This window comes from Drosophila subpulchrella, chromosome 2L (genome assembly GCF_014743375.2).
Source record: "Drosophila subpulchrella strain 33 F10 #4 breed RU33 chromosome 2L, RU_Dsub_v1.1 Primary Assembly, whole genome shotgun sequence".
Lineage (NCBI taxonomy): Eukaryota > Metazoa > Arthropoda > Insecta > Diptera > Drosophilidae > Drosophila > Drosophila subpulchrella.
Window position 1 is genome coordinate 21,255,367 of NC_050610.1, and position 23,548 is coordinate 21,278,914.

Here is a 23,548-nt window from a genome sequence, read left to right on the forward strand (position 1 = left end):
AGTGTGTTTGTCAATTATAAGTGTTAATGTATGTATATATATGTGGTCTGTAATTCTCCTACCAGAACCATAATTGCATATGAAACATGAAATTTCACTTAGATTGGCATGCAACTAATCTGCTTTTCCAGGATGTGGGCGAATATGCATAGTACATTCAACAGTATTTTGCTTATTGTTTCCAAGGATGCAGCAGCTCATTCAAGAGCAGCTCTTTCGCTCGGACAACTATACAAAAAAAAAAATAATACTCTATTGAATATGTACATTAAAAATGCAGCAGAAACTTAATTAAATTTCCCAACTCTGTGATGGGCCAGAACACGTACAATCAGAGCCATCCGGCCACATAAACTTCAATTACAAATTACACAAAACGCAAACAAAGTCAAGTGAATGTGAAGTTTAAATAAATAGATTTCACAAGGAAGGATTACAATTTAAGGAGCACATATTTGTGGAAGAAATGCTTACCCTTTATACATCAATATGATTTTATCGCTTTCTTTTTCATATTTTTTAAATTCATTTTTAATTTCGTTAATGTTTAACAATAATAATTGTTGTTAATGTTATTACAACCAACAAAACAAAACTTAATATTTATAGGTTACTGTTCTTTTCTTTAACTAAATAGAACCCATTTCTGGATACCTCATTAAGCCCTTATAAAATAAATAAATATAAAATATTGGTCCTGTATAATAAATTGAAACAACTTTACTAAAAAATAATATAAAATAATTAAATAGAAATTATTTTATTAAAGATTACAACTTTCACCATTTTAAAATTAAAATTAATATTTTTTTAAATTCCATTTAAAAAAGGTGCTTATATATTTAGGTGTCTAAAAGTATGCAACAATAAATTTTAAACTCAAAAGTTCAATGAATTTATTTAGTTAGATGGCATTTCTTTATTCACTGCATACTTTTATACCTAAAATGACATGTTAAAATAATTTCGAAACCCTAGAAATTTGTGAGGCACCATATTACCAAAGGTCGCCAACCCTGTAATATAATTGACAACAATCTCCCGATTTCCGAGAAGTTTCTCGACCCGATTGCTTTCCAAAAAATCAAAGTCGCTCGCTTTTGATGTTTCGATTCTACAAGTTGTACTCGTTGTACATGAACAACATGTCCAGCGGGCTCACCTGGCCGCGGGAATGGTGCCTGTGCGAGAAGCTGCCCCGGGCGGTGCTCCACATCCCGGTGAATCGTCATCTGCTCTGCGAGGTGTGCGGATTGGCCAGGCGGCCACAGGGCGAACACGGTTCCTCCAGCGACGAGGATGCATATCCAGGCCGGAAATACCAGAGGAATCTCCTGGCACAACGTCACAACACAGAAGAGCCAAAAAAGGGACAGATGACTCGGGTGAAGGTGGCCATCCGGGCAAAGAAACCCAGAGATCATCGGAATTGCCGATGCGGCAAATGTGGTGGCTTGGCCAGGGCAGAAGCTGGACAAGAAGGTACCGGTGGACCCGGTGGTCCTGGTGAGGAGATGAAAAGCAAGTTGTATTCGGGGCGTCATGGCTTGTATTCGAGACCAAAGGGCATGCTCCGTCGTCAGCAGGAGCCCACAGCCCCGCCTCCTTCCTCGCCATCTCCACCCTCTTCACCACTGCCACCACGTCCTCCTCCGCCGCCATCATCGGGGTCATCGCGGTCGGAGATGCCCAGCCTGGTGGCCAGGGCCCATGACGTCTTCAGCCGGAAAAACCACCTTAACCAGAGCTACAGCCATTTATTTGTCAACAACTTCATCCCCTTGCAGAGTCCCATTACGGATACCTTTGGAGGAGCTATTTCCAAGAGGAGCCTGAACAGCTCTTTGCCGCCACGCAGCCACAGGAGTCGCCCATTGCCACCCCTCTCCAAAGTGGTGACCAACATCCTGGCCAGCCCAAAGACACTGGATGACAGGGAAAAGGGCGGTGGACTAAGTCCACCCAAGTCTAAGGATTCGCTGGATACCGTCAGTCAGTTCTGCCCCTTCGAGCACTACGAAGGTCCTTCGGAGGACGCTCTCGTCGTGAGTAGTGCTCGCTGTCTTCTCCACCGACCCAAATCCCTGTACATAGAACCACGAAAGGATTTGCCCAACAATCGCATCGAGAACTTGGATCTATCATCTGAACCATCAAATGAAAATCTATCTGGAATCTTTTACATGACGAATTCAGTACGGAAAAATTTAATCAAGACCATTAATCATATCGGATTCGATTGCAGTAGTTCAAGTAAAACTAGTTCCTTAAACAATCCAATTTCCAATCCTCCCAAAGAAGAGCCTGAAAAACATAAAGATCTAGCATCTGAGAGATCCTCCATTATAGCATCTATCATGGATCAACTTTTCAACTCAAAAAAGAAAATCTCCGAGGATGACCAAATTGAGAAGACTCCGGAACTGGACGAACTTAGTCAGACAATAAGCAACCAGTCCAGCAATAATCCTGAAACGGCTTCTTTGTTAAGCGATGTGTCAACTGAACAGACTGTATATTCTTCAAATAAAACAAAGCCTTTTCAAGATTATTCCAAACTCTTCTCCAAAACACTGAGTGATTCTAGCTGGGAGCGGGAATTCTGTAGAATAGATGAGTCTTCACCAAATGCAAGTGGAAGAGAGGTATATTCAAGCAACGCTGAATCCAAATCAACATGTTTAAAGTGTGGAAACATTAGGCATCAGGAAGGAAAAGATCCTAAAACAAAAACAGGATTTAGTAGAATTCCAAGAAGGCTTGATGAATCCTCAAACCGTGATAAAAACTTAATCGGTATAAAAAGAAATATAGGAAATGCAATAAAGCAAAAACTTAATAGCGTTAGACCTTTTTCTGGAAAACAAGAACAGAATCATGAAAAGGAGTCCTTAAGGATGGAAGATCGGGCTGATAGTATGAATAAAAGTACGCCAAAAATCATTGCTCGAGAAGCAATCCCAAAAGGTATCAATACAAAAGGTCAAAGAATTTGTCAGACATCACAATCTCCTTGTAAAATACATCATTGTGTCAAACCTAAAATGCAAAATAACACAGGTCCACCCGTTATAACTGTTCAACCACGAAATAACTCTACCAATAAACTAGAGGAATACTTGAAAAAGAATGTAAGAACTACAGCCAAAGATGCGAATTTGATCAGGACGAGAATACCGGTAAATAACTTCAGAGTATGTAGACATAAAGAACCTTCGTTTAGCTGGGGTGTGGTGGAAACCTTTGAGATAATTTCCCATATGTGCCGAGAGATCCCCAAGCTTCAGGTGGCTACCTTTGTTAGAGAGTTAGTGAATACCAGCAAAGGTATTTTGGGATATATCAAGGAAAGTTTGCTTTCGGATGAACCACCTTTCTCCCTCTATGAATTTCGCATACCTGATATTAATCTTAGCGATCTACAAGCTTACCGAGATAGTGAAGATAATGCGCATGATGATAGCGGAAGCGAAACACCGATAGCCCATTTAGCAACTCCAAAACTACCAGGTCTGTCTTTTCGGCAACGTAGAAAACACAGAAAACCCGTCTGGCCAGCCCATCCAATAAAATACCAAAGTCGCAAGATCCAGTACGAGGAACTTAAATTCTCAATCAACACGCAACAAAATGGAACCTCTTTGGAACCCAATGAGAACTTGGTGCATCACAAAAAAAAGATGTTTAAAGAGGAGAAAATATTTACCAGTGTTTATGAAGCTCAGAACTTCTCACAGTCTGCTTTTTTCTTTGACAGTAGTCCAGAAAAGGACACCAAGTCGAAACCAATTCAATTAATTAAAACTAATTTAAGTGATGGCAAATCGTCTCAGTCCGATATTTTTGAATCTCAATCAGAACGCATGAAATGGGATACTTCAGATGGAGATTTGGAAAGTTTAAGACCAGAAAAATCTCTAAAAGTAGAATCTAAATTGGAAATTAAAGACACAAGCGTGGCCGACAATCCCTTGGAAATAAAAACTAAGACAAAAGAAGGGAAAGAAATAACCCAAGATCTTTTAAATCAGGCCCCGCAAAACAGTTCCTCAAAAGTGAGCTATGACATAAGGAGGAAAATAGACAAATCGATGCAAATGAAACTAAAAAAAATGATGAGTAAACCAATAAAGCTGCTAAATTCGAAAGAAGCTGAATCTGTTGTCAAATTTTTGGAACCATATACCAATAAATTAGCTAGTACTGAAGAAAACAAAAGATTTTCCAATCCTGAGGCTTTAGAAGGGTATGAAGTTTTAGGCCCCGCTTCGGATAATAATAACAAGGTTCCTGCCACAGAAACTTTAAAAGATATTGGTACTGCCGAATTGGAAGTAAAAGCCAAACCTTTGGACTGCATATCAAGTACATCAAAATACAATTCAAGCATTCCAAAGCAAAGAGAGGAAGTTGGAAATGAAGAAGAAAAGGGTACAGCTTCTTCAAATTGTTCTTGTGAAAAGAGTGATCTACCCCAAAAACCTCTTCGTCTTATTACGAACATGTCCTCGTCAAGCGAGTATGAGTCAAAATGCTTTCCTCTGGAAACGAGGGTAGAAATAGAAACTGAGTCTGATGCAGGTTCGGAACCCGTTGTGACCCAAAGGACCACTGAGTATGAAGGACTGCCTAATCTAAACTGGCAAGTTATTACCATGGGCTTACCTAAACAAAACGAACCTGTTGAGGATGCATCAGAATCGATCGGGGAAGAAGAATATGCGTGTCCTATTCACAAGTGCGGCCATTCTTTAAATATGAAGACATTTGCTTCCCATTTTGACCAATTTCATCGACACAAGTCGGCAAAAAATGCTTCACCACAAGAATATTGTCACCGGGTAGTAGAGGGATTACCAAAGCAGTTCTTTTTTGATGCCGAATTTCTGACCAAAGGAAATTCTTTTGTGTCCCTTCTTTTTTACAGCAGTTTGAAAAAAGACCTGTAAGTTAATAGCATATTCAACACATTCTTTTTATAAATAATCCACCTACAGTCCCCTCAGATCAGTTCCCATTCGAGACTATCCACTGGCCTTATTAGCCGCTCCTCAAAGGGTAAATAATGGACCAACAACTGGCATTTTCTTCTGGCTGGTGGGTTATCCCTCATGTGCGAAGCTTCAAGCCAAGCTCACTGTTTGCGATCCATTGGAACACGTTGGTCGAAGCAGGATTATAAGGCCACGAGATATATCACAGAGCCAGGACCCATCACAGTTCCTTACCAACTCTAAATACAACCTGCTGATTAAAATTCCGCATAAGAAGCAAAGAAAATTTCAAATAAGTGTGGTAATAGATGAAAAACACTAGTAATTGTACATGATAAACCTAACAAATTTGTTGTATGCCTAAAATGTTCATCATTTTATGGGTTGTCTTGCCAAAATCCTTTAATAAGTTCAAAGACGTCTTGTAAGTTGTATATTTTTTAATAAAACGTTCGAGCAAGAACTAAAAAACGCTCAAATATCTCTCACATCAGATCAGAATTGCCTAGCTTTATTTATATAATAGTTAATTGCGTGTTACACTACTAATTTCTTTAAGTTGTTAGTTCGCTTTAATTACATGTAGAGTAAATATTTATGCACATAAAGATGATGCGCTCACATCTACGTACTCGCTATGATTATTATCAATTGCAATCGTTTCTTGCACTCGCCCAGTGCTCCACTGTATACATTTACAAACATAGGAATACAAATAAGTAATATTTAGTTTGTTTAACGGCTTGAGTAACTAAGCGGCAAAACAAGGTCCAACTGCTGCAGAGAAATTCGCAATTCTCTGGGTCAACATAATATTGCAATTAGGAAATGCTGTGATTCAAGTCTGCACGCCTACTTCCAAAATACATATTGAATGGAAAACTTTAAACTTAAATTCAACTTAAGGCGGATTAGTCGAACATCGATTAAAAATTACGACATCCATCGTACATTTTTGAGGGACAATAATTCGCTGTACCTGGAATCGTGTGTGTGCTGATGTACTTGATGTGTGATTCTTGTTCTATGTCTTATCAATTAGCTAGATGTGGATCATTAAATATTAATATATATTGTGGTTTCTCCATCCTAGTTGCCAGCAACGTTTTGCACTTCACTTGAACTGATTATCTCGTAATCTTTACTCGAGCTCTCCGAATCGGATCCCGAGTTGCGTGGCGTTCTGAAAACAAAAACATTTCGAAATTACTACAAATCAATGTGAATTAATCTAAATAAATGTGGGACAATCGAACAATGAGTATATTGTTAAATAAAAACTGTATGGGATGCATAAAACTTACTCTGCGCCAAGCTTTGAATTGAAAACTCACGATTTTAATTTATATTTACATCGTAACCAATTGGGATTTCACCTGTGGAATACCTCGAATTTCACCAGTAGCAATTGCACCATGGGCCATGAAAATGATTAGTCTTAAAACCATATCTACCAATAAAATGAGCCTCCACAGACCACGAAACAAATGTATTTACAAGTGACATGCTCCGTAAACGAAATAAAATTGTTATGAACGCAAACTATAAAAAAGGATTAATTCATTTTACACATACAATATTATTTATTAAGGAACAAAGAGGTTTTACAGTTAAAAGCTATAGTTAATTTATGTATCTTGCGCTACGCAATATTGCTTTTTGTATGAAAAAATACAACTAAAACGCCGACGGAAATCAAACAAATTATAAATACAAATTCGAGCAATAAAGCAGGAATCCTCGTCATTACTGAGCGGATCCTTCTTACCCATCTTTGGAGTCCTTGGGCTGCGTTTGCGGCTCCTCTTCCTCCACATCGTCCTCCTCGTACTCATCGGCACCCACCTTGCGACGCTTGCGGATCTCCATGTCTGTGTCGTGTTCTTTGATGAGCTCGATTTTCTCTGGCTCAAGTGTGGAGACCTCCGCATCCACGTCACCATCGCCGTCAGCATCCCCATCCGCATCTACAGCTGTGTCCTCGGCATCGCTGTCCTTCTCCTTTTTCTTGTCCTTCGATTTGGATTTCTTGTCGGTCTTGGCGGACGAGTTATTAGCGCCACTGTTATAGTTGCTCTGTTTGGAGGAAAAATGCAGTTAGTTAGGTGACAAAAAGTGAGTAATCATTGCGAAACAAACTTCGTAGAGCGGCCAGAAGGAGGCAAAGAAGCCCACATCCTCGGTCAGATTAGGGAAGATCCAGAAGTGCAGCTTGCCACCGGTTAATCCCCACACGATGATGAACACGATGAGCCGGATAATAGTCAGGGCCAGGATAAAGACAAGGAAGCCAGCCGCCGCAACGGACAAATAGTAGACACCCTTTCGCAGCAGTGGAGGCCACAGGGGGAACAGGCAGATGCCCACGGCGCCCAGGAGCAGGATGAAGCCGAATATCCAGTAGTGCAGCGGAATGGGATCGTAGATCCACACGTAGGCCTCGGAACCGTCCACAAAGATCTGCTCGGGATGCATGTCCAGTCGGATCTTGCGCTTTTTCTTCTCCTTTTTCTCCTTCTCCTTCTCGTTGCCAGAAGCACCTCCGTCGCCTTGGCCATTTTCGGCCTCCGGATCCGTGTCCTTTTTGTCATCCTTCGACTTTTCCTTCTCCTTATCCTGGTTCTTTTCCTTATCGGCCTTCTTGTCGCCACCGGACTTGCTCCTGATCTCCTCCAGCGTGACGGGCACCTTCTTGGCGCGATGGAAAAACTTGTGCTCCAGCATCACGTCCAGAAACTCGATCACCTGCTCCCTGGTGGTGAACAGCGGGCTGCTGCCCTCAGTGAATTTGGATTTCAAGAGAGCATCGATTGCCTTGCTGGAGGTGAAGTACTCGACGATGTGGCTCAGGAACTTGGTCTTCTTCGTCTTCACGTTCTTCTTCAGCCACTTGGCCACGTTCTTCTCATCCTTCGATGGCTTGTCCACCTTCTGGGCCCCCGGTTCGGTGTATTCCTATAGAAAGAAAAGTAAAAAGTCGGATATTGGGGTTAGGAAGTCACTTTCACGATCGATTGGTTGGATGGGAAGGGGCCTAAAAGCGAATATAGGCCACGACACCAATTTCGTATTCGTCACCCTCAATCCGTTGAGATGGCTCATGATACGTGGGATTTTTATTCTAAATACCGTGCCATCGTCGAAGATTTCCTGCTCCTCTTGCTCCTCCTCGTAATACTCCTCCTCTGCGCTCATTTTCGAGTGGTATTTTGTATAAAATGGAACTTAATAAATAGTATAATCCGAAATCGTAGTAGTAAGTAGCTTTTCTTGGTCGTGACGTGTTGCACTCGCTCCGAGAGTCTAGAAAGTATTGAATCTTGACTCTGGTCAAACGAGCTGGCGATCACCACAACAAACAAACACACGCTTACAGCAGCACATTGATAGTGCCAGGGGCGGATGTGGAGTACTACTTCAGAGGGGGGTCAAATTTGCTTAGCATAGAGAGTAAGCTTTTTAAATAACTATAATTTTACATGATTTTCTATGATAACTCAAATCTCTGTGGGGGGCTATTGATGGGTAAACCCCCCTTGCATCCCCCGCCTATGACCTGCTGCCTGTACTCAAACTTTCCCCAACAACAACAACCAGAGCAGCTGATAAGTGGGCCTGCACCTGACATGTGTGGGTAATGAGAGAGCGAGAGGGAGAGAGAGAAGAGAGCGCGAGATCGACTTACAAGACGGGCTTACAGCGTTGCCAGACCGGGCCAAAGCTTACAAGCTCAGCTGTTCAAATTGTGGACCCAAAAACTTAATTGACTGAAAAGTGAGTATGTAAACCGAAAAACCAGGCCCTGCTAAATACGCAGTCAAGACATTTTCCACAACACACATCTAATTATAGACCATTGCAGGCGGGGGGCGTTTTACACGGTGCGAACGCAACCAGCATTGAACTTGCCCCCCACAAATAAGCGTGCATGTGAATGGCCCGTCTGATCTCGCATATCAGCGTTTTGCGTTTTGGGTTTCTTTTTCCTTTTCTGCGAACTCACGTTTTTTCTCTTTTTCTATCAAAACAAAAAACAAACACTTTCGGCATGCCAATTGGACTGTGGGCACCCACACACGCGCATCTTTTTACATGCTGTCCCATCAGAAACGAGTGGCACTTACATCCTTACGGCGACGGGTTCGCTTCTTTTCCGACATTTCCGCTCAAGTGTGACAATCTGCTGACTCGAAATTTGTTGTTTCAGTAATTTTGATAATAATTCTGCCACACACGCACCACATAAACATCCACGAAAGTAGAGGTGGAGAAAACATCGATGTGTTTCCCGATACATCGATAGTGATGGCTTATCGATAGAAAGAAAATATACCATTTTAAATTTTTTAAATATACCAAAAATATACCAAGCGGCGAACGACGGAACCTCTGGAACAAAAAGATCTAGTAATTTTGAACTCCTTGTCAAAGAAGGTTTTCAACCGTCGATATTTCCAAAACCATGAAGATATTGCATTTTCTTATTTCTAATTAATATTCACCAGTGTAAATATTCATTTTAGCTAGTTAAGTGTTATTAATATATTTTGGAATGAGTCTGCTAACATCTTTCTTACTTTTTCAAATGGAAATCCATATTTCAAATACCCACTTGTTGCCTCTTTTTTAATACACCAAGATACATTCAGGTTGATATCCCCAACTAAGGGAACTGCAAATTATATGCATCACCTGATCATTGATGTTTCGTACTACATTACAAATTAACATTAGAAAAAGAGCTTCACCTAGAAAACACCTATATGACATACGAAAAGATCGGTCTGAAACATAGATTACAATCCAATATTTATCCAATTACGAATTTAAATTCTCTTACATTTTTTGTTATTGACACATATATTTTCTGGTTTATTTCAGGCAAGTTTATATAATTCAAAAATAGTTTGATTGCAGTCACACTTATCCTACCTTATCTGTCGATATATCATTATTTGCGCTATATCGAGCAAATATGAAGATTTCAATGTAAACTCAAACAATTTAGTTTCCTTACATCCTCTATTAAAATTATCTTTTTATTAATCTTTGTTTTACAACAAAATACAGACTAAATAATAAGTAAAATATATTATTTATTATATATTCTTATTATTATTATTAATAATGACCCTCGCCAATGGGTCGATCAAAGTTTACGCTATTTTGTTTGCTTCCGGTTGTTGTAGTTTTGTTTTCTTTTTTTTTGCGTCAGTTGTGGTGTGTTCTGTTTTGTTTTCCGTATCAGTTTGGGTGTCTCGTTTGTTGTATAAGGTTGGAAAACTATAACTAAACCAAATCTGTCGTCGTTACCGCCACGCCAAATGTTTGCAATGTATGTATCTGTATGATCGTTTAGCTTACTTTTTATTCTTAGAAAAAATGTGTAAAATGTATACATGAAAATATAAGATTGGAGAGTAAATGCACAAAAAGGGGAGGTCGGTTTGATACATTTGGGGGTCCATGCTCCCACATTCAGGGTGGTGTCTCACAAGTATGCTTTGTACATTTTATTCGGATGCAGTATTCTATACATTTACAGTTTATGTATCCACATACTTTAAATGATATTTGGGGAGGAAACGCCTTATCATAAACATAAAATCGGAAACACGGCGCCCCCTAGGCCTCCCTCCTCTCTGGGATTGCGTTTCACCCGTCAAAAGAATACAATAAAAACACTTTAAAGACGTATAATGCACATTCGTTAAAGTGATTCCGGAAAGCGTATGTTCTTCTACCGCCAGCCTTTGAACACACTCTCCCCAGCACACTTCACTGGCTGCTGCGTCTCAAGCAGACCGACTAGGTCACAGAACTGGGTCGTAGAACTGATATAATGGTCGGTTCTAGCCACCTTGCAAAGAACGCTTCGTATGTGGGGAGTTGGGGGAAAGATACGAAAGGTTAGGATGACGCTGCCTATCGCAAGGGCATACCAAAGTGGCCTTTATAACACCCGAGTATTCCTTGCGATCGAACGCCTCTGTCAGTTTGGGTTGGTGGTGGGTGGTTGGTAAGTGGGGGTTATGAGTTACTGTTGTGTTTTTGAGTGTGTGTGTTTTGTTTGTCAGTGTTCTGGTTCTGTTCTGTTCGGTGTACGCTTTAAACTAAATGATAAAATATAGTTTAAACGTTAGTCGTGTTAACTAATTGTTAAAATCTGGATCTTACGAATACGGCGCTCGAATCGTGTTCACTGTAACCCAAGCGCTTGGTGTGCTTGAACACCTCGTTGGTGATGCTCGTGACGGGCATGGACTGGTCCAGATTCTCCGCCATGTTGAGCACCAGGCGCAAGTCGCGTTGCATGTGGCTCAGAGGCTGTTGTGGATTGAAGTCGCCCTTGGCCATTTCTGAAAGGAAATAAGGCATAAAACAAGTTCAAAATAATGTTTATAAAATTATTTGATTTATAAACTATTTTATAGGATATTATTCTTCCATTATGCTTAAAGAAAATATCTTTTAAGCATATAATCTGAAATTAAAATGCCTTAAGCCTTACCTTTGCCCTTAGCTAGCAGCATCGGTGATTTCATTGAAGTCAAATCGAAAATGTCTATGATATCGTTCAAGGAAATGGAGAAACGATCAGCTGCAAAGGAAATATGAAAGATTATAAAAGCCGCATTATTAAAAACGCTAGATAGCAAACTTACCAAGAGCTAACGCCTCAGCCAACCCGACCAGACTCACTCCCAAAATGGTTTGCAAAATAAGGTTCACTTTGCAGGCGTTACCGATATCTGCTAGATGTGAACAAACGACAGATTTAGTACATTCTTCTGAGGAAAATATCATTGCACCAGGCTGTACTTACTCCCCAAGAAGAAGGTGTTCTTGGCGATGGTCTTGAAGCACGAGTGGCACTCCTCGAACACTGAACGATCTCCGCCGGCGAGGATGATGAGCATGCCATCCGCCGCCTCTTGGCGCGATCCATGGATTTGTGCCTCCAGATAGCGACCGTTGCACTGCTTGATACCCTCACCAATGTCCAACGAGGTGTCCGGATCAATGGTAGACATTTCCACGTAGGCCTTGTTGTTCAAGTCCTTCAACTGCAGAACACCACAGTTGCCAAAAACGAGCTGAGTATGAAGAAAAAGGGCATATTAAATGGTTACATTTTAAAACAGCTTCAAGGTTTTTGTCCTCTGTTAAGATACCCCATATATTATTTCCCAATGCCTTTGTATTCTAATTTATTTTAAGTTTATACAGTCTACAAACAACGGCGCCATAAAGAGAGCACCTATTTGTTTTGATTAGCACATGGAGAAAATACGAAGAATATTTGTGCTTGTTTACATAAATCACCGGTCTCTTAAGCGGGCGTAGGGAACAGCTCTACTCGATCTTTGCCGCAACAAGTACAGTGTATCATAATTAACATATTTTTTTTAGCAATATAATCGTTGCTTACTGAAATTGTTATGATTGCATGTTTTTTTAATTTGAAAAATGCCAACGTAACATTGTTAATACTTAAAATTTTATGCTTTTACGTTGTTACAATAATTTAACATCAAAGATTAATTAAAAAATAGACAAATCTAATTTCGTAAACAACTTAAAAATAACACACAAAAATCCCCTTGTTCCACATATTCCTACAAATCAATCAATGTATTTATGACTTACATCCTTGGCGCCCTTGGGGTCCGACACACAGCAAAAGATAACGTCGGCAGCCTCCACCACATCCATGGGAGTGTCTTTGACCTCGGCACCGGCCTCCGCAAAGGGCTGACACTATAAAACGCAAATGTCATAAGACGAACCTTAAACCCACTAAAGTAGACACTTACCTTGTCAATGGTGCGGTTCCAGACCACAACCTTGTGGCCTGTGTAGATCAAGTCCTTGACTATGGTCGATCCCATCATGCCAAGACCCAGGAACCCAAAGGTCTGCTCTGAGGGCACGATTTCGCGATCGGCCAGCGTGTTGGAACGCGAGCTCATGTCGATAACTTGCGCCTCCGGCCGCGTGACAACCGGACGGTCGAGCAGAGCAATTGCATTGGGAGCCCGTTTGGCGGCCAGTGAGGCCAAAAGTGCATCAGTCTCCACGCGACGTCTGGCCGTGGGCGTGGCACCATCCACATCCTGCACTGCCTCCCCGGAAGCAGCCCTCCTTCCCCGCTTTGCGTTCGATGTCCCACTGGGCGTCTGCTGGGCGGAGGTGCGCCGTTTATGTGTGGATTTTGTGGCCGATCCCTTGGTCGACTTGACCGACGTGGCGGCCACGGACTTGGCCTTGGGCGTCCGCTTGCCACCTGCCTTTGTTGTGGTCGCCGGCGTCGTCGCTGGTGACGCTGAGGAATCAGCATTGACCTCCCCATCCAAACCCTCGCCCTCTTCGGGGCTGCCCACCACATGAGCCACTACTCCGTTGTTAGCATCGACGGCTGCCTCGTCGCCCACAGTCTCCTCGTTGTCCAGGCCATCCCGGATCTTGTCGAAGTCGGCTTCGGTGGCGTGATTAGGCGCCCCGCAGCTTTTGTTGACCTGTTCGTCCACCTCGGCGGGGTCGTCAATGTACTTCTCAATATCCGTCATGGCGTGGCGGAAAGCAGCGGGCTTGCTCACCTTGGCCAGTTCATCCTTCCAGGGCCCCTCGAAAGGCTTAATGTTGTTCTCCTCAATCCAGGCACTGTTAAATGTTACACATATTACTTTTGTTCTCTTGCGTTGCTCTAGATCTTACTTACAAATTTCTAGATCCAAAGAAGAACACGCATTTGGTATTCGCCCGGCGCTGCTGGCTGAGCAGATCAAGGGGGGGATCGACGATCTGGGGGGAATAATGATAATTAGAACCCAATGTAATATAGCTTCCGGTTCGGGTCCAGTTTCATGGACTTATGGATTTTAGATTTTAAAGTTCACTTTTCATAAAATGCGCATAGCGGGAACTCACTATGTGATATATTATAAATAAATAAATGAATTAGAAATTGTAAAACTAATTTGTAACTTAGAACTTTTAAACATAAAAGAATTTATAATCCTTCGGAATTACAAAATTGAATTTATCCACATTATTTAAACATTTGAAGGTTTCTTTCCTTTCAATATTCAAGTTGCCTGTTAATTAATCATAAATAAGAATAATAAATTAATCAAATAATAAATATATACATCAAAAACAGAAATAAGGTTCTAGGTCCAATAAAAACTGAGGAATTTACAAATATCACAGAGATGTTCAATAATAATCCTAAATTTTTAAGCGTACACAAAATAAACTATATTTTTTTAATTTCTAACCACTTTCTTAATAAATCCTAATTGAGATAGATCACTTTTGGTATTAACACTGACTCAATAATACAAAAAACAATTGTTATCACTTTATAATAACAAGGGAAATTATAATTTTTGGAAATATCTTAATAAAAAACTGCCTTTTTAACATGACTATTGATAAAAGCATTAAAAAAGCTAAACTTTTCCATATGGAACGGTTGAAAAGGAGCTCTAGAGAAATCTCTGGCAAAAAACATTTGGTATATCACAAGGGAAATGCTAGTTATCTTGATATATCTTGATAAAAACTGAGTTTTAACAAGGCTTTTAGATAAGAGCTCTTTAAAAGGTGAACTTTTTCATCAAGAGCCGTTGAAAAGGAGCTATCTCTATAGATATCCTTGGCAACGCCTGCTTGAAATCCATGCCCTCGGCGCGTTGCTCCCCCTCCTCCGCCCATGCTGGCTGTACACGATCGAAAAACCATAGCTCGTGGGCCCCCGATAGCGGGGTCTCCAAAGTCGGGCGATTTCCAGGCCGCCGGCAGCAGCAACAACAAAGCAGCGGCAGCAGAGTGTGCAAGTGCGTGGCTGATGGCAGAGCGGCGGCAGAGACGCCGGCAGCGTTGGAACGAAAAGTACAGTCGAAAACAAACACAACAACATGGCAGCAGAGGAGGCGGCAGCGACGCGACGTCGCAGCGGCGTAAACATTCCGATCGGTGATTTTCACTGCTTACCATTCCAGGCCACGGAGTGAAGCCCTTCATTTTGGCCCTGGAAAATAGAAGGAAAAATGCAATTAGGAAAATACATTTGAAAACTCTATTCGGGGAAAAATCATATTGGCCGCAGATGAGATGGTAAAAAAAAAGGGCGCGCGCGCGAAAAAAGCGCCAACGCAGTGACGTCGACGTCGCCGCCCGGAATCCACACATGTAACTCCAAGAACCCCAAATGGTTCCAATGGATCTCTATACATAATGCCCTGCGTGGCGGTCGAAAAAGCAGCGCTAATTGCTTTTTTTTATGCACACTTCACTGCTCTTTTTTTGGAGCGCCAACGGTGCGCGATTGAGGTTATGTGTTTGCTTTGGTTTTAGTTTCGTTTTCTGGCTGCCATTGGGGTTTTAAATGCTCCATTAGATCTTCCCAGGTCCCTGGATCCTTGCTTACCATATCAGATCCTTGGGTTTGTAAATAAATTTCTCCGCCGTATCGCCGCCCGACAGCGACAGTTTTTTGTTCTTCGACATTATGTTGTCCAGGCGTATATTGAACTTGGTTATTTTGCTGGCTTGGGCGGACGGAGCACACGAACTAATTGGTGTACTTAAATTAGTACAAGCACAAATCTCGGCTTCGGAGTTCGTTGCTTTTTAGAGATATTTTTTTTGCTCGCAGGCCACCCGTATTTTTCTTTTTTTTTCGCTTTGTGTGTGTGATGCGCTGCCGAACCGATAGTATTTGCTCGGATTGCGATAGCTGGCGGGCGCCATTTTGGCTGGCTATCGGTTAGTGTTGGAAAGCGGCCAAGGTGTCACGTCACACAAAAGGGCTGCCAACTTGTCTCGAATTGAAATTGCAATACGAATTTAGTTCTTATTTGCATTAATATATATATAAATATTATATAACTTAGTATAACATTACAAATACTAATATATTTTATTAGTTATGGCTTAGTTCTTGCTTTTTGTATAGTTCTAGGTAATCAGAGAGTAAGATAAAAGTGAACTAGTTCTTTTATTATGAACATACCTAATTTGAAAAATGATTGGAACTATTTTTTAATTTATTCCAACTGCTGGTTTTAATACAAATACAACTGAATGTAAAATAAAGATGTTTATAAGTAATACATATTTACCATTTGTCAGCCGAATGATTTTCTGTTTGCAAAATTTGTTTAATAATGTTCGAACCCAACATTCCTAAAGAAATTAAGCACTTTCTCCGACTTAGTATGCATATAACCTAAAATAAAAAATAAAATAAATAACATTTTTAGTTAGTTTAGGCTTGCATTTTGTTATTATGTCTATAAATATATATTAATATGTGTAACCGAATTACCAATTAATCTTTGAGATTCTGAGCTCAAAAACGAAAAATCGTAGAAAGACTTTCACTTAACCGCAAGTATAAAGTGCCGTTAAGTCGTAAAATAAATTACCGCACGTCCACCCCCACCTCCAGTTTTTTCTGACACCCAACACTCAACCATATTATCCTCACAAATATGAAACAATCAAATAAAAAAGGAATAAAAAGAAAATGCTGCAGGGGTTGCGGGGGACATGCGACAACCCTGCTCGGTCAAAGTTTTATGGGCGGCCTGGTGCCTGACAAACAATAGGGAAAAAGGGAAAATCGTGGCTGTTAAAGGGGTAAAAAGTTGTATTTTCGTTAGGTAAAGAAACCGTACTTTTGGGTTGAATAATGGCATTTTGTTTTGCAATTAGCAGGCGCGATATGGGTGAAAGGGACGGGATTTATCGTAACCAGATTGCCATCAATTATTTCGGAAAATGTGTTTCACTACTTTTTTGTGTTGTTACCACGTGGGCATATTTGAATGTGATAATGGCAATGAAAAAAATGTAGTAAATCTACATAGATGATTATTATTTAATGGTCAGATACATAGAACTCTTTTCAATTTGAATATTTACTGGTCAGTCAATCAGGGATGATATCGATCTTGTGCCACCTCTAAAGTTTGATAATTCGATAAATTTGCACTCTATTTTTCGCGCTTCTATTTGTTTTCTTGGAAATTAAGGTTTAATTCCTATTTATCTCGACGAAGAAAGGAATTATTCCAAGTTATTGGATTCCAGTCAAGTATGTAATATTGGAACATATGTAAATTTACATTTATTTATTCTTCTTCGTGTATTTCTAGCCAAAAGTGTCTCAAATATCATAGCTTCATCGAGTTTGTTTACGCTAATCCAATTGTGCTGACCCTTCAAAAAGGGATCTTCTCTGTTTACAATATATCAGCACATACATACATATATACATATATGAATATGTAACTTTGATGGAGTCTGTTTGAGAATTGGAAGAATTAAGAATACCAATTGCCTATTGGAAGTCAGTCGGATTCTAACATCTCACTTGGAATGTCCAAATAGTCTGGCCCTTCTTAAAATATTATAAAGATATGGTTAATTATCAAACAATTGATTCTGCTATTATTACTAATATTCATCTATCAATCTGTGTAATTTTAGATCCATTGATTTATAGGAACTCAATATTGGTTGGAGCAACGGGATCTTGCAGAAGTGAGTTATTCAAAATGATAGTATCGTAATATTCGGCCATCTTATCTTCTTGTATGTAGACTTTTTGTAACGAGGTGAAATTTATATATACATATTTATATTTTTGTGCATATTTGTATTTAAAAATAGTGTTCTCCACAAATGCAATAACAAGTTTAACTATTTTTGCAGGCCTCAAGAAAGATTATGTAAAGCGGTACTAGTTCCAATTCCAGTCCAAGTGAGTACACCCAATTCTCCTATACAACTTACTAACCCACTTTGCTTTGATTGATTAGGTTTACTCAATCGGTTTCCATTAATCCGATTTACATATTCAATGCCTACACTATTCTGCGATTTTTTATGATAAACACTCATTTTTTCCAGATATAATATGGGGTGGTTTCGGATTCTTATCGCACTAGCTCTGTAGAATAAACCCCTATTTATTCAAGCACATGTTAAATTAACTGAAATAATGTATAGCGTTTCTCCTGCATTTATATACACAAATAAGTCGGCTTAGAGAACATCTCGGGCATTTTAAGTGTTGGTGAAACAACAACTTGGAGCACGCGCCACTGCCGATTGTGGAGCACCACTTGCCACTCACCACTCGCCACAGCCCAAGGATGTGGTGGTGGATGAGGAGGAGGGACTGCAGCAGGATCTAGTGCAGCGCAAACAAACAGCAAATAGGCACAAGGACCTCCTTACTGGCGGCTTAGCCAATCGCTTTGTTTTGCCATTTGCAAGCTGCAGTTGCCGGCGCATTTGCCGCACTTGCTTTCGCTTTCCCCCCAACTTAAATTAGCTAATTTACTCCCTACTAAATCACATTCCGAATCCACAAATTTAATCCTGTGGCTGGCTTCACAATTTTTGGCTCGCTTTTGCCAAAGTTTCTGACGCGTGGGAATCGCAGTAATTTCCACATGAGTTCACAGGGAAATCGCAACCATGCTTTAAGCTCAAGTTTATTTAAACAGTCGGTTTTTTCCAAGCTACATCCACTATTGTAGAAAAAAGAGCATGGAACTAAGAACTTTTTTTTATTAAATAGGGTATAAACATGGTCAGATTGCATAAAAATTAATCTTACTTTGCCTAATAATAATGACATTTTCATTACAAAAGCTTATTTTTCGATTTACTTATAGTTAAAATGGAACCCCAACTGGATGCTGGCCAAGGAGAACCCATTTTGATAACACATTTTGTGAATCCCCACAAATTCAGCTATGTAAAATGCAAGGATGTACAAAAGTCAGCCCTCTTGGTACTACAAATAGAGCAGGATTTAAAGGATTACTGCAGCAGCGAAAAATCAAAGACCGTCTACCTGGAGGATGAAAGGGTTATTGTGCGCTACATGCCATGGAAACCGCCCAAGCTACTACGGGGTGTGGTTCTCAAGCGCCAGTATGAGGAGTACCTGGTTAGGATCGTGGACTACGGATTTACCCTTTGCTGTTCTGTGCGGGATCTGTGGCCACTGCCTGAGCATTTGAGCCGTAGTTTCTGGGACATCAAAGAGGGTGGAGTGGCGTTTATCATTCCCTCTTTTGGCAGTTGCTGGCCACGATCCGCTATACGAAGCCTGGACAAGCAGCTGGAGGAAGCCACCCAGCTCACTTTTAAAGTCTTATATAAAAGCTCATCCAATCGAGATTTCGGCCAGCTTTTGTTAAGATCATCTAGCCAAACTGAGGATGCAGCAGAGTTTCTTATACAGCGTGAACATGCCCGCAGAAATGAATCTCAAACCATGTTGATGGGTAGCTCTTCCGATGAGTTAAGCTTTGAACTGGCGGAGATCAACGACTTGGCGATCGATGCGCGTCCGCGTGTCAGGAGCATAATGGAGCTAGTGGCTGGTAGTTCGTCTTCCGAAAACCCCCAGAAGTTACATCTGCAGAAGCTCATCTACACCAATGTATCCGGAGCTTTGAATGCAGGTGCTAATAGATATACATTAACTCATCCGTCAACTCAGCCCCAGAAGTTGGATGCGTTACTTCAAAATCGTAATACCTATCTTATACCAGAAACTGGAAAAATCCTGAGCAAGATTCAAAGCAACAGCGGCAATTCCGTGCAAACAGCCCTGGTTAACTGGTCAAAACAGGTTGATACAAAAATTCCACATAAGAAGAACAAATTAGAAGTGCATGGTAAACTGGATGAAAAATTTGTAAGATCAGAGAATCTATCAGATTGTATCTCAAAGCTGAAGCTATCAGCAGTTAACCAAAAGTATGACCAAAAAGACAATCGATGTGATTCAAATCCGACAAAACCATCACTATCATCTGAGAATTTTACTGCACATCTTGATCAAACATCTTCACTAAAAAGTTCTTGCTCAGATAAGGCTGAAATATCCGAGTCATCAACAATATATTCGTCTATAGCTTCAAATGGTAATGAAACTGACCAACTAAATACTCGAACAGTAACCTTTTCAATGGAGAAGTTGGATCAGATATTTAATGACATGCTTGGTAAGACATCTTCTGGCAGCTTGATACCAAGAAGTGGAAGCCACCAATCAAATCCAAGGACTTTGACATCAACATCTGATTTGGCGAAGAAAGCTGAATCCGACGTAGATATTCCAATTTATAAATCGAAGGGTTCTCCAACCCATTTGGTGCTGGCACACAGCGCCGAGACGGTGGATCCTGTAAGAAGTTATAACGAGCTACATTTGTGCAAGGAAATCCAGTTGGCCATGAATGACCTGAAGTTTCATTCGCCACTGCCCACTCAAATGTACTCCTGGCCCCATCTCGTCCAAGGCGGATCCCTTGTGCTGGTGAATGGCTCTGGAACAGGTCGCTCCTGGAGTTACCTTCCTGTGGTCTGCTCATCCGTGTTGCGTTCCTTGCAAAATGCACCCACTTCCCTTGAGGATCGCCTTGCTCCGGGTCCTCTGGCCCTGCTGGTGGTGGATTCTGTGGAGAATGCCAAGAAATTGACCTCCCATTGCGACTTCCTGATGAGGGACTACAACACCGAATTCCCGAATGTGGTTAATACACACGCTTATTCCATGGATGATGTATATCTTATATTACTTAACTCGTGCGGTGTTTTAGTAACCACAATGACCCATTTATTGGACATATTGGTCAGTACATTAAACCTTGTGGATCTGACTAGATTGCAGTTCCTCATCTTCGATGACTTCGATCGCATGCGCTTGGGGAATCCTCAACTCCTGGACGAAGTGCTGCAAAAAGTGCATAGCTTTGGTTGTTTAACGATGCAGTTGGTACTGGTGGCTCAGCAATGGCATTCGGAGAAATACAGGAAACTCTTGAAGCGATCGATAAAACCACTTATACTCTTTGGAGATTTTTTCGAGGCTGCTCTGTACGGAGGTCTCAAAATGAAAATCATTCTACGCAATTCCGCCTTGAAGACCAAACAGCTTCTCGAAATCCTGGCGGCACAGGAAGGTCCAAGGAAGCGCACACTGATATACTGCAAGGATCAGATGGAGCTGGATCACCTGAAAATAGTTTTAACCGGAGCCGGACATCAATGTGTGGGCATTTCGAGAGCTCTAAATCTGGTAAAAAATTTGTATTTGATATGTGTAATATTATAATATTCAAAAAATCTCTTTCAGGAACCACACGAGTTGATGCTGGTCAAGGATAGCCAGCTCCAGGAACAGCTCCCCATGAGAAACATTGAGCTGCTTATCCACTTCAGTCTTTCGGAGTCCTGGCTGAGATTCGCTAGTCGTTTTCATACCATGGCAGGCAACATACGTAATTTATTGACGACATCACCGGGAAATGAGAAACATTCCTTGGTCACCTACTTAATGCTGGACGAGAGGAACTCCAGGGAGTGGTCACGCACCATTAAATTCCTACAAGATCACGGCATCGAAACGAAGGAGTTGATGCCCCACAGCTGGCTGAAATTGGATGACAGTCTTCCCTACTGTCCGTACCTACTTAGCAGTGGTGATTGCAATCGAAACCAGTGCAATAAGCGACATTACTACGTTAGCACCGATCTTCCAGGACCTGGAAATCCGCTTCAGCAAGCGGGGACGTTAATTCGCTGCAAGTTGTACCAAGTCTACGATGCAGTTCATATGGCCGTCTGGCCCATGAAGTATAAGACTAAGGATTCGACCACCTGGATAAAAGTGCCATATCCTTCCAATCCGTCGACATTAGTGCTTAAAATGAGCTTGGGAGTGCCAAAGAAGGTACATAGCCCATGTAACCTTAACGATGTCTGTTTTGTGCTGTATCAAGAAACCTGGAGGAGGGTGAGAATTGTGGACATCCCTCCCAAACAACTGGTCAGTGTCCAATTCCTGGATCATGGCCGAGAGATAGTGCAGGTTAAGCCGAGTGAGCTAAAGCAGTGTCCGGAGAAGTATAGAACCCTACCACCTCTGGCTATGGATATTCGTTTGTCAGAATTAGTTCCAGCAGGAGAAGAAGGCAAGTGGTCGGCGAACACCATTCAATGGGTTCAGGAAAACTTGCATGTGGTTGATGGTCAGGTAATCCAGATATGCGTTGATTGCGCCGTATTAGATGTGGTCTATGTCAAGGAAGTTGCCTTAATTGAGGAGTGTCCGACGATGCTTACAAGTGTGTACAAAATCTTTTTGAGCAAGGAACTGCTTCGGCAAGGATTCGCCAAAACAGACAAATCAAGCATTCAAGAACTGAGGGTCATGCACGAGCATCAAAAACAGGAAATGGAAAAGCTGGAAGCCGACAAGGAAAACTTTAGTTTCGTAAGGAGGAACACCGATTTGGAGGATCATAAATTCATACTTACTTCTCCTAGAAAGGAATGCACAGAGCTGACCAAAAGCTCGGAGGAAAGCGATTTGAGTAATAAGAAAAGCTTCATGATAGCGTCACACGAAAGATTTATAAATACAGAAAAATCAGAAGAGAAAGGGAGTAAGGAATTATATAAAGAAAGCACTTGCAAAGTGGATACTGAGGACACTGACGAGAAATCAATACAGGAAAAACAAGCCCAGATCGACCCATCAATAGACAGTACTACTGCATTATTAAACACTCTGATTCACGAGTTGAACACTGCGACTCCCTCAAAGAAAAAGGATACTCAACACTTTATACACAACCTTGTAAACGGAGAGGAAAACCAGGACATCCCTAAAAGGAAGTCCTGTGCAAAACCTATAAAACTAAATAAAACACTTGAAGAATTTCAACTGGAGCCTTCGAAGGAACAAGTAACGCAGTCCTTGAACTGTGCCACAAAATCTGAAGAAGTAGTGCATCCCAGGGTTAAATGGCATCAGACCCAAACCCATATCGAGCTAATCATTGAACAGCGGGTACCAGAGTATAAGCTCATTGTAGAGGGAAATACCATTGTTTATAAAGTGACAACACCTACTCCCAATCAACGTTGCCTTCTAAATCTGCTGGGCGAGGTGAAGATCGACAGGGAGAAGCAACATGGCTACTACCTACATGTCAAGTTGACCAAGGTTGGTTTACCAATATACTGGCCTACTCTTCTTAACTCTCTGTATGCCCAGCAACATTCCCATTGGTTGATATACGATACTGAGCGTGCTCAGGGTGCTCCACCATCCGTGGGTTTGATCCTTTTGGAAAGGTACCTAAATCACGAAAAACGAAATAACCACTCCGATTCAGAGGAAGACGAATCCAATTCTCCGGATGTCTTTATCGAGTCGGGAGTGGAATATGGCAACGTGGACGACTCTGTATATGAGGATTTTTAGGGTACCACACTTATTTTTTATTATCTTTCTACTTTTTCTTTTATGAACTTGAATTTAATCGTTAGTTTTTCTTTATATTTCAAATTAAATTTCCTTATATTATCATAGAACCGATTATTTTATTTTGGTGTATGTAAAAAAATGTAATGTCATTTTGCCCAAGATTTTTTTAAGTGGATAGCCAGGTCTGGGTTCTTTAAGTATAGTGGTAATCGCAACGATATCATTACAATTAAGGTGTTAT

At 41.0% G+C, this 23,548-nt stretch overlaps 4 protein-coding genes across 8 annotated transcripts; 2 read left to right on the forward strand and 2 right to left on the reverse strand.

Annotated features, from left to right (window-relative positions):
- The first annotated feature begins 1,079 nt into the window (after positions 1 to 1,079).
- Positions 1,080 to 5,474, forward strand: LOC119547081 (biorientation of chromosomes in cell division protein 1-like 1). Of its 2 annotated transcripts, none has more exons than XM_037853776.1 (2): positions 1,080 to 4,945; positions 4,998 to 5,472. In XM_037853776.1, exons 1-2 carry the CDS (start codon positions 1,104 to 1,106, stop codon positions 5,314 to 5,316), a joined length of 4,161 nt encoding a protein of 1,386 aa, XP_037709704.1. In that variant the 5' UTR covers positions 1,080 to 1,103; the 3' UTR covers positions 5,317 to 5,472. The 2 variants fall into 2 exon arrangements, with proteins under 2 accessions (XP_037709704.1, XP_037709705.1); XM_037853777.1 differs by having other exon boundaries at positions 1,104 to 4,945; positions 5,007 to 5,474.
- On the reverse strand, positions 5,474 to 9,273 carry LOC119547082 (translocation protein SEC62). 2 transcript variants are annotated; one of them, XM_037853779.1, is made up of 4 exons: positions 9,119 to 9,273; positions 7,134 to 7,949; positions 6,763 to 7,070; positions 5,474 to 6,177 (listed from the first exon to the last, which is right to left on the reverse strand). In XM_037853779.1, the coding sequence occupies exons 1-4, from the start codon at positions 9,152 to 9,154 to the stop codon at positions 6,084 to 6,086; spliced, it is 1,254 nt and encodes a 417-aa protein (XP_037709707.1). In that variant the 5' UTR covers positions 9,155 to 9,273; the 3' UTR covers positions 5,474 to 6,083. The 2 variants fall into 2 exon arrangements, with proteins under 2 accessions (XP_037709707.1, XP_037709706.1); XM_037853778.1 differs by lacking the exon at positions 9,119 to 9,273 and adding an exon at positions 8,124 to 8,293.
- Positions 9,274 to 10,002: 729 nt separating this feature from the next.
- Positions 10,003 to 15,717, reverse strand: LOC119547578 (putative oxidoreductase GLYR1 homolog). 2 transcript variants are annotated; one of them, XM_037854481.1, is made up of 9 exons: positions 15,430 to 15,717; positions 14,994 to 15,030; positions 13,717 to 13,799; positions 12,812 to 13,658; positions 12,645 to 12,755; positions 11,821 to 12,091; positions 11,660 to 11,749; positions 11,506 to 11,595; positions 10,003 to 11,353 (listed from the first exon to the last, which is right to left on the reverse strand). In XM_037854481.1, the coding sequence occupies exons 1-9, from the start codon at positions 15,507 to 15,509 to the stop codon at positions 11,154 to 11,156; spliced, it is 1,809 nt and encodes a 602-aa protein (XP_037710409.1). In that variant the 5' UTR covers positions 15,510 to 15,717; the 3' UTR covers positions 10,003 to 11,153. The 2 variants fall into 2 exon arrangements, with proteins under 2 accessions (XP_037710409.1, XP_037710410.1); XM_037854482.1 differs by having other exon boundaries at positions 11,154 to 11,353; positions 11,660 to 11,746.
- Positions 15,718 to 16,974: 1,257 nt separating this feature from the next.
- On the forward strand, positions 16,975 to 23,338 carry LOC119547618 (putative ATP-dependent RNA helicase SoYb). Of its 2 annotated transcripts, none has more exons than XM_037854544.1 (6): positions 16,975 to 17,100; positions 17,162 to 17,549; positions 17,721 to 17,769; positions 18,692 to 21,111; positions 21,169 to 23,043; positions 23,095 to 23,338. In XM_037854544.1, exons 4-6 carry the CDS (start codon positions 18,697 to 18,699, stop codon positions 23,302 to 23,304), a joined length of 4,500 nt encoding a protein of 1,499 aa, XP_037710472.1. In that variant the 5' UTR covers positions 16,975 to 17,100; positions 17,162 to 17,549; positions 17,721 to 17,769; positions 18,692 to 18,696; the 3' UTR covers positions 23,305 to 23,338. The 2 variants fall into 2 exon arrangements, with proteins under 2 accessions (XP_037710472.1, XP_037710471.1); XM_037854543.1 differs by having other exon boundaries at positions 17,162 to 17,428; positions 17,496 to 17,549; positions 21,169 to 23,338.
- Positions 23,339 to 23,548: the final 210 nt, after the last annotated feature.

Coding starts and splice junctions, on each gene's coding strand:
- LOC119547578 (XM_037854481.1), bottom strand. CDS start 15,509: ATGTCGAAGAACAAAAAACTGTCGCTGTCGGGCGGCGATACGGCGGAG. Junction 15,031..15,429: donor AAACCCAAGGATCTGATATG/GTAAGCAAGGAT, acceptor TCTATTTTCCAG/GGCCAAAATGAAGGGCTTCA. Junction 11,596..11,659: donor GGCTGAGGCGTTAGCTCTTG/GTAAGTTTGCTA, acceptor TTTCCTTTGCAG/CTGATCGTTTCTCCATTTCC.
- LOC119547081 (XM_037853776.1), top strand. CDS start 1,104: ATGTTTCGATTCTACAAGTTGTACTCGTTGTACATGAACAACATGTCC. Junction 4,946..4,997: donor AGCAGTTTGAAAAAAGACCT/GTAAGTTAATAG, acceptor ATCCACCTACAG/TCCCCTCAGATCAGTTCCCA.
- LOC119547082 (XM_037853778.1), bottom strand. CDS start 8,189: ATGAGCGCAGAGGAGGAGTATTACGAGGAGGAGCAAGAGGAGCAGGAA. Junction 7,950..8,123: donor AAATCTTCGACGATGGCACG/GTATTTAGAATA, acceptor TTCTTTCTATAG/GAATACACCGAACCGGGGGC. Junction 7,071..7,133: donor CCTTCTGGCCGCTCTACGAA/GTTTGTTTCGCA, acceptor TCCTCCAAACAG/AGCAACTATAACAGTGGCGC.
- LOC119547618 (XM_037854543.1), top strand. CDS start 18,697: ATGGAACCCCAACTGGATGCTGGCCAAGGAGAACCCATTTTGATAACA. Junction 21,112..21,168: donor TTTCGAGAGCTCTAAATCTG/GTAAAAAATTTG, acceptor AATCTCTTTCAG/GAACCACACGAGTTGATGCT.